The sequence below is a fragment of the Rhinolophus sinicus genome, linkage group LG05, assembly GCF_036562045.2.
Source record: "Rhinolophus sinicus isolate RSC01 linkage group LG05, ASM3656204v1, whole genome shotgun sequence".
In the NCBI taxonomy this organism is placed as follows: domain Eukaryota; kingdom Metazoa; phylum Chordata; class Mammalia; order Chiroptera; family Rhinolophidae; genus Rhinolophus; species Rhinolophus sinicus.
This window is the reverse complement of record NC_133755.1, coordinates 174,001,918-174,018,093: the sequence shown is the minus strand read 5'-3', so window position 1 is coordinate 174,018,093 and position 16,176 is coordinate 174,001,918. Positions and strand designations below refer to the sequence as shown.

General features: G+C 37.9%; 1 protein-coding gene across 3 annotated transcripts in view; it reads left to right on the top strand.

Annotated features, from left to right (window-relative positions):
* Positions 1-7,229: 7,229 nt before the first annotated feature.
* The window catches only part of NOX3 (NADPH oxidase 3), a 63,669-nt gene continuing 54,722 nt past the window's right edge, over positions 7,230-16,176 (top strand). For 2 of the 3 annotated variants that reach the window (XM_074333735.1, XM_074333734.1), the window contains exons 1-4: positions 11,719-11,852; positions 12,492-12,587; positions 12,695-12,805; positions 13,771-13,855. In XM_074333735.1, coding sequence (XP_074189836.1) covers positions 11,763-11,852; positions 12,492-12,587; positions 12,695-12,805; positions 13,771-13,855 — 382 coding nt within the window. In that variant the 5' untranslated portion in view covers positions 11,719-11,762. Of the gene's footprint in view, positions 7,586-8,356; positions 8,558-11,718; positions 11,853-12,491; positions 12,588-12,694; positions 12,806-13,770; positions 13,856-16,176 lie in introns of those variants that run through there. The other variant, XM_074333736.1, reaches the window with a different exon arrangement.

The window sequence follows — 16,176 nt, the reverse complement described above, 5'->3', positions numbered from 1 at the left end:
CTTCTATGTCTTAAACATATCTTCACATGATTTTAAAAAGATATTTAAAAATTAAATGTATCCCTTGGCAATTTGATTTGTAGGCTAAGGAGAACAAACTTTTACGAATGGAATATTTTTAAATAAATCATAATTAATTAACTATGCAAATATATCAAATAAATTTGGATACATAGTTAGATGACTAATTACAGTTAAGAAAGGTTAGAATCTATAGTACTATTTTTTAACTTGGTTAATATAATATTATAATTGGAGTTGCTTTGATCATGGGGAATGTCGGAGACAATAATTTTTCAAGCTTGGTTGGTTTTGAAATCATATGGTTATGAGTATTAGCAGCTTAATATAAAACGTGGTGCTGTCTACAAAGTTAAAAGAAATTATTTTTGTCATAATAAGCTATATTAATTTAATTAGTTGTCTATACGGTTACATTTTTCATTTGAAAATGAAAGTAGAATGGTAGTTGATAGATCTAGTTCTTTAAAAAGAGAAAAAAGAATTCTTTGATATTTTAATTCCATAGAAAAAAATGTTCTTCCTCGGGTTTTATTATTTCATATGTGCTAGAGATTTGAATGCTCATGAATTCCTGTATTCATTCAGTAAGTGTTGGTAGGGACTCGGTGATGTGTCAGGGGCTCCCACACCTTGAGTTAACTTTCACGTGCTCTCTCCTGGGCCATTGCAATGGCCTCCCACTTTGCCTCCCGGCTTCTAGGCTCACTCCCTCCAGTCCGTCCTCCACTCTGATGCCAAGGCCGTCTTCTGATACAATAATCTGGTGCCTGCACACCTGTGTTTCATGCTTTCACAGGGCGTATCACCCCGGACCATGGCAGTTCTAAACGGAGGGTCCATGAGCCACTTCCAGCCAACAGATGTGTTTCCTTGGGCTCACACTATGATGGAAGTGCTGTCTTTTGCTTTCATTTAAATTTGCCCCCAACCTTAAAAATAAGCAAATTTTACTATTCGGAAGTAAGAAAAGATGATATAGGAACACTTGTGACAACATGGATGGATCTTGAGAGTGTAATGCTGAGCGAAATAAGCCAGACAGAAAAAGCAGAGAACTATGTGATTTCACTGATATGTGGTATATAAACCAAAAACAACAAAAGAACAAGACAAACAAATGAGAAACAGAAACTCATAGACACAGACAATGGTTTGATGGTTGCCAGAGGGTAAGGGGGGTGGGGGTGGGGGGTGGGGGTGGTGGGAGATGAGGGTAAGGGGGATGGAATATATGGTGATGAAAGGAGAACTGACTCTGGGTGATGAACACACAATGGGATTTATAGATGATGTAATACAGAATTGTACACCTGAAATCTATGTAATTTTACTAAGAATTGTCACCTCAATAAATTTAATAAAAAAATAAAAAATATTTTATATAAAATTCTAAAAATCTGACTTTTCTTCAAAAATTCAAAAGGCAATAATAATGGCCAACATTTCTACTGAAACTAAGCAGAGGCTGCCCCTTGCACATGAGGTTGGTCACAGCAGACACCTCAGGCGGGACTCACTGACAGGAACCACCTAGAATCTGAGTCTGACCCTGAATGCAGGCTGGGAGCCAATCTATTATTTTTCTTACAGGGCTGCAGTATGTTGAATTGTGGTCCCCAAAAGATATGTCCAATTGGAACATCAGAATGTTACTTTATTTGGAATAAGGTTTTTGTAGATATAATAACGGTAAATATCTTGAGATGAGATCATTCTGGATTAGAACAGGCCTTAAATATGATGATGGGTGTCTCCGAAGACACAGAAAAGGGGAAGACACAGAGGAAGGCCTTGTGAGGACACAGGCAGAGATTGGAATTACACATCCCCAAAACAAGGAACACCAAGGGGGCCGGCAGCCACCAGAAGTGACGAGTGGCATGGAAGGAATCGTCCCTCAGAGTTTCTAGAGGGAATCAACCCTGCAGACTTTTTGATGTTGGACTTCTGACTCCAGACTGTGAGACAATAAAGTTCTATTGTTTTAAGCTGCTGTTTGGGGTAGTTACAGCAGCGCTAGGAAACTAATAAACGCCTTCAGTGATCTGGCCTTCGCCTTCCTCCCAGCCCCCTTTGTCTGTTCTGTCTTCACCTTTGACCTCTGTGTACATGCTTGCAGTTTCCTCACATCCACGTGGCTTTGTGATTCTGTTTGCACCTGCTGCGCCCCTGCCTGGAAAACTCTTACATCTCTTTCTTACTGGTTAAATTCCAGTTCATCCTTCCAGACTCATATCTGAGGGCAAATTCCCGGGAGAACCCCTCCTCGTTTCCCAAACGGAGCAGATTGCTGCCCCCTCGTGGCAAACTGTACTTTGAACTATAACACAACACTTTCCTTTTAGCCCTTAATCATACCAGGCAGAGAGTATTCCAGGATAGGAAAGCTTACAGAGGAGTCATCTCTGAACTAATCCTTGAAGGGGGTTAAGTTTATGTGCCATGTAATGGTTAATTTAATGTGTCCACTTGACTAAGCTATGATGCCCAGTTGCTTGGTCAGACACTAGCCTAGAGGGTGTGTGAAGGTATTTTTTAGATATGAATAATACTTAACTCGTTGGACTTTGAGTAAAACACATTACCCTCTGTATTGTGGGTGGGCCTCATCTAGTCAGTTGAAAGCATTAAGAGCCAAGACTGAGGTTCCCCAAAGTAGAAAGAATTCTTCTCAAAACTGCAACATAGAAATCCCGTCTGTGTCCGGCCTGCTGCCCTGTGTAATTCGGACTCAAGACTACAATATGAACTCTTGCCTGACTTTTCAGCCTGCCAGCCTACCTGACAACTTGCACACTTGCCAGCCCCCATAATCACGTGAGACAATTCCTTAAAATAAATAAACAAATCTGTGTGCGTGTGTGTGTGTGTGTGTCCTATTGGTTCTATTTCTCTGGAGAACCCCAACTAACACAAGAAGAAGGAAGAAGATTCCAGAGCTGGAACAAAATGCAGACATGCTGATGGGTTCAGGTGTGATTGGCTCAGAGGGTGTGCTGACACCTGAAAGAGACAAAGTTGGAATGGAAGCCTGGGGCCAGCCTCTCATGAGAGTCATTTCAAACAGAAAAGCAGTTAGGATATGATGCATTCTGTGCTTTAGAAAGGTAATTACTCTGGTTGCAGAGTTGGGATGGGAGTGAAACAACTACGGACAGATATATCAATGAGGAACTAATAAAAAAAAGTGCATGTGAGATGTCATAAAGGCATATGGTGAGGCACCTGGAGTGGATGGGAGGGGACATGTGGAGATACAGAGGCAGAATCAAGTGACATGAACAAACGGCTGGCTTGCTGTACTGTAGCTTCTTGAAGTCAATCTATGTCTTATTCATCTTAGCACCCCAGCGCCTAGAACACTTGGGAAACAGCACTCAATAGTTTGTTAAATAAGTGAAAAAATGGAAGAATATACAGGGAGAATAAAGAGAGGATTAAAGGCAGCCCTGATGTTTGTCCATCAGAAGAGCCACTTTTTTCCTTTCAGTAGCGTTTAAGCATTACTTCTTGTTGCCTGTCCGCAAAATCTGTTAGTCTAAAAATAATCAGGAACAGTGTAGCTTTAGCTTCCCACAAAACGCCTTCTCCCTTGAGCCTTGCCTCCGATTTTGTGGTGCATCCCATGTCTTCCCTTTCTCCACCCCCCAGTTCTCCTGTATCACATTGAGCCATGACTGTATGAGATGCGAGCAATTTCTATGACGGCAAAGAGACTCAGTGAGGAGACCAAGTTGAGTGGAAGAGGGGAAGCCATCAAGGTTGGGTAGAAAATATATTAAGTTCTCAAAAGTAGGAAAACATATGAATAGGTCAACAAGACCTACCTATACAATGTGGAGAGGCAGAAAGACAGGAAGATGCAATGAGTACTGTTGGGCGTTTGTAGTCATCTGATTACGGAAACAAAGGCAGATTTTGACCAAGTGGTTTTAAGAAAAGCCACATTGCACATTGCACTGCCTTGGTCACCCTGACAACAAATCCTCTTTCTTATAACAATAATGTCACAGCAATAAAGACCCTTGCAAATCAAGTAAACATTAATTATAGGAGGAATAGTATATGGCGGAAGAAGCCCCACCTAGCAGAATGCGCAGGAAGGTGTCTGAAAGGAGTTTGAACCGCTACCACAGGATTAGATTAGGAGGCAAAAATTGAAGTTATGCATAAAAAGGATAAAGTGCAAAGGACAAATGAGTTTTTAACAATCAGTATCCAAAAAATTAAATGATGGGCAGCCATGATTTTTTTTTACTCCATCTGTCTCACCTTCTGGAAGAGACTTTGAACTGAAAAATGGAACTGTTACGATTGAGGACTGCAGCTGCTGTGGCACCACAGCTTTAACTGACACTTACATTGGCTGGAAGGGTGGAGGCCACATGGCGAGGGATGTAGGAATAGAACTAGGCATCAAATGCAGCAATAGACCCCTACACTGATTTTCAACTGATTTACAGACTTAATTGTTCTTGTTGAAGAGCCTTCTCTTAAAATGCACTCTGACATGGATTCTGAACAATTATTTTGTTTCCACCTCTTGGCTAAAAGAATTGCTTAAATTATAGCAAGGGAAAAAATAAAATTTAGTTTCGAATTATGTACCAGAAACAAGGCATTTCTTCAAGACAATTGGACTCTTAAATTGCATTCTTCCACTGGGAACATGTATGTTTTAAGTGTAAACTTTTAAACTTGGACATAAAATCTACACTCTCACAAGAATTATGTTGTCAGTGAGGTAGGACAGAGTGGCACTAGATGACTGATCCTCTGTCCAATTATTCCAAATCACGTTTTTTCTTTACTGGTTCAATTTAATTAGCCAGGCCATCATAAAATGCATCTAGCTCTGGATGTCAATCAAAACAGAAGCATTCATGTACATGGGGAAGTTGTCATCGGTGGTTTGGTAAATGCATCTGTGCATCTGTCTCAAAGGTAACATGGTGAGGCAGGCGGACCACAGGCGTGGCAGTCAGGCACAAAGGGCCTGCAGCTCAGCCATGATAGTTGTGAACTAGGAGGTCTTAGGAGAGCCTGGGCCTCTTTGCCGCTCCACATCTTCCTCATCTATGAAACAGGTCTTATCCTCATTGGTCTGCAGAATTAAGTATCATAATGTATGCAACGCCTGGCACCTGGGAGGTCCTCCGGAAATATACACACTCCAGGCTACTGGAATGTGATTACACCCTCCCTCTGAGCATATTCTGAACTCATCGTCGAGGACCCAGGCTCCTAGAGTGAGCTTTAGGAGATGCTCTTTGCTAATTCTTCCATCTCTCTCGGCTGTAGAGCAAAGATATGAAAACAGAGGTGCAGTGAGTAATGCAATGGAACAACCAGTGGATTTGAACACCTGGGCTCTTAAACCTGTTTCTCCACGAACCAGCAATATGTCTTTAGACTGGTGCTGTAACCTCCCTGTCTCTGTTTTCTCCTTTGTTAAATGAGAATATTGCTCTACATGATCCCTAAGGCTTCTCTCAGTCCTTGAGTACTACAATTCTGGGCTATTTTGATTCAAAGTATGAGGCCCTAGAACCCTCTCTAAAAAAATATTCCTGAGTCTTTCTGTGTGTGCCTGTCCTGCGTTGTTGAATGATGGTTGTCATGATGACTGTGGACAGGGGACAGGTTTGTCCCCTTTTGCCAGTTTAGTGCTAATTGAAGAGTCATAGAAATTTTATTATGGCACCAAGCAAACATACCTCTTTTCTGTGGTTTCAATTCTTTGTTCTATTTTCCATTAAAAAAAAAAAAAAAAAGAAAATTGTACTGTTTTGGTTCAGCTTTCTAGTAGCCTTTTGTCAACGAAATAAATCTTCAAAGTTGTAATAATGGAAATATTAATAGTAGAGCAGCATAATAACAAATTTCACATGAGATGACAAGTGAAGAGCAAATCATTTCATCCTAGAAGAGAGATACGTGGAACCTGCTGAGTGACACTGGCAATCCTTTGGTATAATTGTGCAATGCTTTCTCCAGGTGCTGTTTTCATATCTGATGGTTTTACTTAAAAAAAAAAAAAAATACTAAACCTTTGTTTGATCTTCCTGTTCTTTTCTGAACTCTGATCAAACCATTCCACCATTTGGCAAACTACCTTGTAAGTTACTAGCAGGCTTAAAAGTAAAGTTTCCAGCTTGTCTACATGGATCATAAAAGCGAATATTTCAATAGATGTTCATTTGCTTTCTTATTAGTTACCATAAAATTCATGGCTGTTACAAGAAACATTTATTTATAGAAAGCTTGTTTTATGTTATTTCACCTCTCGCCTGTCTACTAAATCAAATGAATGTGATTCATTGTTTGATTCCAGAACCTTTCCCTGCAGCACACAGGGGATAAGTGAGTGTGCAGCGTAAAAGAGCAGCAGGAAAAGATGGTTTGGGAGTTCTCTCCTCATCACAAATATGTGTCTTCAATATTTAGTTGTTGTGGCAGGAAAATGGCAACAAATACATGAACTGTAAACCATCTGGCTTGAAATATGTTCAAATATGAATGTTCATCTTGAAAAATGAAATCTATGGAATTCTGGCATCCACTTTGACTTTTGAGAGATGAACAGCTTGAATATGCAAAGAAGGAATTTCTAGACTAGCCTTCTTAAACTTAAATTTTCCTGAACTCAGAAGTCAAATGATTCACTGCATGGTTAGGAAAATTTCCCTCTCACTTTTAAACTTTAAGGAAAAACACGGACTGCTTGAAAATTCTGCAACTGTATCTGTGTAGGGCTTTGTACAGAACCGTCTTGTGTGTTAAGAAGCAAAGAAATGAATGTGGTTTGTGTGCTTGTTATTTAACATTTGCTAAATTCTAATGTATGAGAAACACAGTATAGAAAACATGATAATTCTGGCTTTCACCAGATTCCTAAACCAAAAAGTTAAAACTAGCAAAAAGAGGAGACTTTGAATTGTGCCACTTAGTTGGGGGAAAGAAATGATGAGTTAGTCGCTCTGCTGTCTTAAGGACTATGATCCCCAGTGTCAGCGCCCGCCAAATGACATTGAGAAGAGGTGTAGGTGACTTGCTAAATGTAAAAAAGACATGTGCTGCAAACATGTGAGCAATGAGGAAGATGAAGGCAGGAGGACAGGCAGCGAAGGAAGCATGGAAGCGCTCTGGGCTTACACACCAGACCAGAAGTGACCACAGGAAGAAGACGAATCAGGAGTGCTTTTGCGTGCTGTTTGATGTTTGGAGAGCTTATTCAAATGACTTTTCGAGAGACACAGATACTCAAACGTATTTTCTCCTTCTCTTTTCCACACTGTATCATTTTTCACAAAACCCAGCCTGTTTCACTTCTGGAAAGAATTCTCCCCAGACTAAATCTGTCACCCAGATGTCTTTGTGCATCAGCCTCCGTCAGAGGTACCACCTCTGCCACTCCAAGACACACTCATCTTTGAAAGATTCTCTAGTTGCTGCACTTGTAACCTGTCGCCTCCTTACTACATTCTAAGCATCTAAATAACAGAATCCAGACCGTGAACACCACTGTGCCAGGCATCGTGTGACGCATGCCGTAGTCTCAGTAAGTGTTCATTCGAAAATGTGAAAGTTGAATAAATGAAAGAATTATGCCATAGGTGGGGGGAAGCATGAACTGGATCATGTTAACTAAGTTTATGATACAAGTCAGATTAAAATGATATTAACAGAGCACAATGTTTCTTGAAATAAAATTACAATATACTTAATTCAGCAAAAGGGTAGAGTATTGGTGGATACACTTAATTAAATTGTATTTTTAAATCAGATATATTTTAATGTATGGACTTTCTTAACTTTTGTCTTTTATCTTGATTTTCCTTTTAAAACGGAATTCATCCAACATATGATTTATCTAATTATCACAACCAATTCTCCTCAAAATAACCATGTAAGAATTTGAGATTTTATGTGTTTGTGTGTTTTCTTTGTTTTAGTCATTTCTTTTCAATTTAATACTTAGATGTTTATAAATGTTTTAGGAAAAGGCAAAAACATGTTTAATGCTTAGAAGAGGAAAATTTGGCAATGTTACTTTTATACTCTGTGAACTCCGCTATATCTACAGGGAACTTAGACTTTTAGTATGCAGCAGCAAACACTACTTGATGAACCATCTTGCCCTTGAGGATCAAACCATTTATTTGTTGGGTCAAGTGTTTAACTAAGAAACGACAAAGAACTGAAAATGTAATAGAGCAAATCAGATCCAGGAATGCAGTGTGGGCAGTGTAGTTTATGTTCACACATACAGGCAATTAACCTGTGTTTGTAATCATCTTTGTTCTGTTTCCCTCCTACTTTTTCATTACAGGAAGTTTGCTATCGATGATCTTTACAAGGAAAAAGGCTCACATCATCTTTTGTGGATTTGCTGGAAGCGCCAATGAATATACCCATTTGATTAGAAAGACTACCCGCCTTGGAAACAAGCAATGTAAATTTCACTTCATTTGTTCTGCGAAAATTCTGAGAAATGAAACCGGTGCTACTTATGAGCAATGAAAACAATTAGGTGAGACTAGATCCAATTCCGAGCACTTACATCATTTGAGTAGATCTGTACAATTTCCTCTCTCTTTAGAGGCAGCCCTATGAAGCTGGCCTAATTCTAGCTTGAGTTCTATGAAGTCTGATTGAAATATTGTAAACCAACCAGTGGCTCATCATATTATTCTTAAGTGTAAAAATTTTAAAAAAGTTGGGAAGAAAAAGTATGTTTATCAATTGCACAAAACTATTGAGCTCTGAATGAATGTGAATACAACTTGAAGTTCATGTTTTTGTATGAGTAAACTAAGCATCATGCAAGTTCTACAAAAACACAATCTATGAAGAAAAATGCTGAAGTTAAGTCATGAGTTATACTTCCATAATACAACAATGAGCCATTTTTATACACTATGAATGAATAATAGCTGTACTTTAACACAATGTGTCTTTACATATTCAAAATGAGGAATACACATATTGAAGAAATAAGAATAGGGCATGCAAAGATATGTTTTTGAGCCTAAGCCTTTAAATTGTATTTTCACCACTAGAAATATTCTAAGCAATTAACAACAACAAAACAATGTGACCACACATTATTATTCAGCAATATATGCCTTTCACTTGTAACACTGTGTGAAGAGTACAGAAGGGTAGCAAATTCCAACTCTCCCTTACACTCCCGGAATCTAAAATAGACAAGATAGGATAAAATTCTAGGTGCATTCTCTCTGAATTAATTTTTATAACCCAACTGAATCAGGCCTCTAAGATATGTAAATCCTAAACACTTCAGAAATAACAAATCATTTCATCATGGAAGATTATTGGCTTAAAAAATGAATATGAAGGCTTTACATCTTTATATGACTCACTGTTAAAGAAACAACTGAAGATATTTCACTGACTGCACTCTAACCTCAGGTTAATGCTTCCAAAATACCTGTACTTATACATATTTCTAAAGGGGGATTTCTTTTTTTAAAATGTCCTTTTCTAAAGAAAAGAAAATTTGTTAAATTTTTATTGGCAAATCTAAGACTTCTCCCAAACAGGCATCCTCTCATGTGTGGGTGTGCATAAGTGTGTTTATGAGTGTGTGGGTGTATGTGTGCGTGTATTAGGGGAGCTGGTGGTGAAGGAGGAATGAGATTGGCTTTACGGGGCTTTATTACAATTAGCCCCATTAAACCAACATGGAAACTAGGGCTCAAAAGAGGTAACACAGCCAGGGCTGATGACAAGCAGAAAGCTCACCGATTTATCAAAATGCTTAACCTGTAATACCAAAGTTCAAAATGGTTAGAAATATAGGTTTTCAAAAAATGTACCTGGAATTTGTTCTAATTGAGTATGGTAAGATCGTAGACATGAAGACACCTGCCTTGAAAGAAGAGTTTATTACCTACAGTTCCGTAAAGGAGGGGACACACCACACCACGCAGGGCCGCACCGGGAAGCACCAGGGTCAGTTACGAGGCTGAAGGAACAAAGGGGAGAGCGTGGGCCAGAGCCAATATGGTGGTTCTTGCAGGAAAGAATGGGCAAGACAGGATGGCAACCTGAACAAGCCTCAGACTGAATAGTTTAAAGAATTTCAGGAGGCTCTGGGCTGGAGGGGTGTTGCCTAGTTGTCCTCTACCTGGCCGTGGGGTGACATAGGATAGAGAGAATATTGAATTGGTGTGTGAAAGCTTGAGAAAGGAGGTAATTGGGGGGTATGGGCTCTGGATTGGCTTGGTTACACATCAAAGATGTGTTCTCATGAAAGTGGTTTGCTATCACTAAGAATTAGCTGTCCCTCCTTGATCAACAATGCCCCAAGATGTTAATGACATTTTTATATAAAAAACAAAAAAACATGGTTCATATAGTAAGACAACGTTATTCGTTTTTATATTGGTATCATGTAGAAATAGATAGCATAATTAATCATATTTATTTGTAATTAATAAATTAAATTAAATGAGTTCCTATAGTTTAAATATGTCCAACTTATAAGAATGAAATTAATGTCTGTATATTAGGCATGTTGATGCACAAATCCGTATATTAATATTTCATAAAATATGCCGTATAAGGCAGTGTTTACAATGAAGATGCTCAAGTCAGAGGGAACTGAATTCAAGTCCCAACTGACCCAACCGCAAGTTACAACATTGGGCCTGTGTCCACACTTGTGTGATGGGCCTATAATACCTACCTCATAGACTGAATGTGTGATTTAATGGGACAATATTCAAAGTGTTCTTAACATAGTACCCAGATTATTTATTGAAGATTTAGGGTGATGATGATGATGATGATTTACTTCAATAAATAACCAATTATTATTCTTACCAGGTTTTTGAAAATTGTTCATTCTTTTAGGACTATACATTCACCATGAAGATCTAGAAAGCTTAGGCAATTATTCAGATGACTCAAATTAATTGTCAAAAAATTTTAAATAAAATGTTTGGGCCAGGACTAGCCAGAAAACTGCTTCAACTGGGACAACTTTACCCACCAGAGTGGTATTTAACAGTCGTGCTTCATAAAATCAGAGAATGGCCAGGTTCACGGACGGCCACTCCTGGGATCACTAAGTACAAAAGAATATTCTTGTTTACCTCATGGGTGCACCAAGTGGGATTAGGAAAAAATAGGATTTATTTCATAAATCCTGCAAAAATAATCACTTTATTCTTTTATAGTCACACTTTTAGATTTGAGAGTTCTCACGTATGTGATGTTTTTAAAGATCTTTTTCTTCACCATCTTCTGAAAGATGGTTTAATTCATATTTATTTACTCACCATTCTATATCTTTTAAAAGAGCTTTAAAAGGGGTGGGGTGGGGGAGAGTAAAGAAGAAAAATAAACTAGAGAAAGCTCTTGTGAAGCATTTTGCTATATCCAACATTCAGCAGTTAGGTTATTTCTCAAATTTATATAAAGACTTATTATCATCTTGACTGCAATCATGTAGAAAATGAATGAGGTATAAAGTACATGAGGATAATTTAATAAAACGAGCTTTCTTTCCTTATGAGATCTTTGAAGAAAGGAATCATTAGACAGAGACCTGCCTTGTATTCACCCAGGTCATGAGGCGTGTCAGTTTGGTGATGTGCCTTTGGCAAGACGTCCTTAATTAGAAATTCCTCAAGAGCTGCTCCCAGTAGGTGCTTCCTAAGACAAAACAATTTAGCAGAGGAGCCCTTGCTAGGATGCTACACAGGTGAATGAAAGAAAGAATCTGCCAACAGCAAGAGAGGAAAACTGTCGTGATGGGGTGTTGGATGTTGAATGAGAGTGTCTCTGTCATATTAGCAGTAAGTTTTGTTTTTGCTATTCAACTTTAAATACATATTGAATAGTCTCTGATTTTTAGGATAACTTGGATAGGAATGCTAAATAGCTTCAAGTATTACTCTGGTTAAAAAACTATAACTTGTTAGAAAACATTCAGTAGCTGTATTTAATTTATCCTTACAGAATTATGTAAAGTTGTTTTCCAATTGAGTTCATTTTTAATTATTTTTAAAGTCAAGTAGTTTGATTTTGCATAATGTATGAATGTTTCTCTAAATCAAATGAAGTCTTTGAATTAGACTATGAGATTGGAATTTTTCTAGAGTACTTTTTGAGTTGTTTTTTAAAGATTTCTTCCTTCTTGGCACCGTAGACTTAACACATTATAGCAATGTTGATTAAGAAGGTTTTGCACTTTTCTTAAAGTTCCTTAAAGAATACCCAGTTGTGTTAAAAATCTTTTTCAGAGAGGAAAGAATTTCTTACCAATATACATACTGTTAAGAACTAGTCAATAAAATGATGACATGAAGTAACTCTGATTAATATTGAGAAGCTCATTTCACTTGAACTGGACCCCAAGGAGAACCCCAAGTGATTTTGAAAAGAAGAAAAGGTTGAAGACAGTATTGACTGGTTCTCTTTTCATTCTACTCTAGGTCTCATGGTTGGGAGTTAATTTATATCTGTTTATCGACACATTCCGTTGGTATGGAGAGGAAGAGTCTTTCTTTTATACACGAGTGATTCTGGGTGTAAGTAGACTTGGTGACTCTATCATTTCAGAAAACAAAATGCATTCTATTGGCCCAGCTTTCTTGTTCTCACTGTATCTCCTTCTCATGTCTCTATATATGAATAGTCAACCCTGGCTTGGGCAAGAGCGTCTGCAGTCTGCCTGAATTTTAACTGCATGCTAATTCTATTGCCAATCAGTCGAAACCTCATTTCGTTTATAAGAGGAGCAAGTATCGTAAGTACTAAATTATTTGAAATAATTTTCAGTTGTTATGACTTACTAATAAAAGTGCCATTGAAAACAGAGATGTACTTTACTATAAAATTCCCAATAATCGTGTTTAGATGAAGCTTTGCTTCTTTGTAAGAGAGAACACAATAGCTAAAACTGAAAATCAGAAATCGGTACATCGGACTTGACTTTTACTTTTGCCATTGGACTGATCAATCAACCTTCCCCTGATACATTTGCTCCATCTGAAAAGTAGAGCTAATAAAATTGACCTGACTCACAAAGATGGAAGTATTATAACAGCCTGAACTATTACCATTTCTGACGGAAAGGAGACAAATATGCAATTGAGCCAAATGCCACTACAGAAACATCGCTCTGAATTCTCAAACCCAGAAAGCACAATCAGAGTACACAAATTTTACGATGTAGATTTTAACCCCTACCAGACATAAAGGAACGTGTCCTAATTATATTGATTTCACTGTATTAGGTACTTATCTGTGTCTCCTGCTAAACAGAGTAAACACACTGCACAGAAAAATGAGACCTTCAATGAGCTTTAGTAAACAAAATTATTATACACTCATCTTCATAATTTTATAAATATTTAGATATAGATGACTATAGTGCCTTGCTTTGTGTACCAAGGATTAATTTATAGACTATAAACATCGATGACAATGATGGTTATTATCTTTCTTTTCCAAATAAGCATGGATATTAGCAGGTTCATTCCTGAGTTTTGACTTATAACCAGGGTGCTACTAACTCAATCATTTTTATTGAGTTGAAGTTTCAGAAAAGCCAGTAATAACCATTTGGTTTTGCCTGTTGGAATAATTAATGGCCACTCATTTTTGTGTCACATAACCCCACCTTCAGTAAAGTCCTGCTCTCTTAAGTCTCATGACACTGTCATCACTATGATTTCTCCCTAGCCAAGACTTTTATTTATGTTACTCTAGTGCTGCAGAGGACCATGGAGAAGACACTTAGACAAAAACCTCAAATTCCACAAACTGGTTGCCTATGGAATAGCCATTAATGCAAGTAAGTGCTTATTAGTCATTGCCTAATGTGTTTTAAAATACCTAAGGTTTACCTTTATAGTTTTGTCTATTTCCTTTCACCGAAGGCTCCCCCTTAGGTAAAAGAAATCTTTTTCTTCCATCTAACCACATAAACCTTATCCGAGGTCTGACAATTAAGTTTGCAAACTTGTTGCTACGATATTGCTAAATTTTTTTGATATCAGAGGGATTATTCATTATGAATTTGTACTAAATGGACAAACACTCAACCAAGTACATTATTTGGAAGTGCTGAAAAGACTGCGCGAAAAAGTTAGACAACCTGAACTTTTCACCAACAATTCATGGCTCTTGCATCACAACAATGCACCAGCTCACAAGGCACTGTCTGTGAGGGAATTTTTAGCTAGTAAACAAATAACTGCATTGGAACACCCTCCCTACTCACCTGACCTGGGCCCCAGTGAATTCTTTCTTTACCGAAGATAAAGGAAATATTGAAAGGAAGACATTCTGATGACAGTCAGGATATCAAGGGTAATACGAGGACAGCTCTGATGGCCATTCCAGAGAGAGTTCCAAAATTGCTTTGAAGGGTGGACTAGGTGCTGACGTCAGTGCATAGCTTTCTAAGCGGAGTACTTCAAAGGTGACCACAGTGATATTCAGCAATGAGGTACGTAGCACTTTTTCTAGGATGAGTTCGCAAATTTAATTGTCAGACCATCAAATAAACAGATTTTCAAATTTCTAACTTATACTCATGCAGTTTTTTCTAGCAAGCCTTCAATTTGTCAAGGAAAAGTTTATGAAACTTCATTTTCATCTGCGAATAATTAAGCTTGCTGACAATGATACATACCTACTTGAAAAACAAACACTTTGCTATTTAATATAATTCACATCAGAAATAAAATTGACCTATATTCAAAAGCTCATTCACAGTCATCGGAAAAATGATTATCAAATGTTATCATGAGAAGTAAAAAGACAAAAGTAAAGCCAGCTCATGTGAACAAGGTTCTGAATAGTTTTGAGCTAGTGGATATAAAAAGATCTTGAAAAGATATGAAGCTTTACAGGCATATAAAGTGTTATTGTTATTTCTTGAGTTAGAAAACAAGAGAATTCAAGAGAAAGGCACTAGAAATGAACATCCAAGGCCAAGATCAAACTCTGGGGAAGAAGACAAGTGGAGGGGTAATAACCAACTAACTTGTGGTTTTGTAGGACAAAAAATACATTGAAATAAAAGGCTATCTGAACAACAAAGAGTTATGGTCCAGGGCTGTTTCCCTCAAACTAATTTAACTATAAAATGTTTTCCTCATTTGTATTTATCCTCTCATGCATGAAAAACAGCCAAGAAAAAGAACGCTCAAAACAAATGTGGATTTAATTAAGTAACAAGACATGACAGACTCGTGCCCGAGTGCCAATTAACACAACTTTGGCTGTGTGGTGAGACCTGTGGGGAGATTTCCCCATCAGTTGTCCTCAACACCAGATTAAACCAACCCAGGAAATGCTTGCAAGAGGTCTTTGTAGTTTGTTCAGAAAGAAAAAGACATCATGTCCTCAAGAAAACCAGCTAAGGGATGGAGGGCAAAGAACAAGGCTAATTCATTTTTTTGTTCCAAGGTCCACAGTAGCTCCAAGTACTATACACAGGTGCCAATAGCTTTGATGAATAAGTGACTGTGTGAATGAATGAAGACTCGGGGAAGCAGATTTCAGCTCAGAAATGGAAGTCTTGTCCAGACCTTCAAAATTACCTAAAATTAGAACCAGGTTTCCCTGAGAGCACTGAGTTCCCTGCAGTGGCTGGTGTCCAAGTGGAGTTGAGATTGCTCCTTAGAAGGCTCTTCAGAGAAGGAATTCAAGGACTCTCTAGGCTGATTAAAAATCTTAAGAATCCTAAATTCGTACGTTAAAAGAGGAGAGACGACAGTAAAATGGCAGGAAGATTATTATCACCATGCAATAGCTGTAAGGCAGAATTGGACTCTCAGAAAAAGTTACAAAGATATTATAAAGAGAAGGAACAACAACAAAAAAGTATCACAGCATCAAAACACATCAGAAAAGAAAGCAAAGAACCAGGGAAAATGTGTTATAAAATAGGTTTCTCCTTAAACCTTTGGGCATGTATATTTCTCTCTGTATAATCATATTTCAGTAGTACTAATGCATCAGCAATGTGTAAAAAAAGTCTCCCGTGTACATAACATTCTGGTAGGAGCTACAAGCTTCCGAAACTGTGTGGTCAGTACTGTGTTCAGAATGGAGTATAATATGTAGGGGCAGCAATTGACTTGAATCGAGTTATTTTAAACCCCC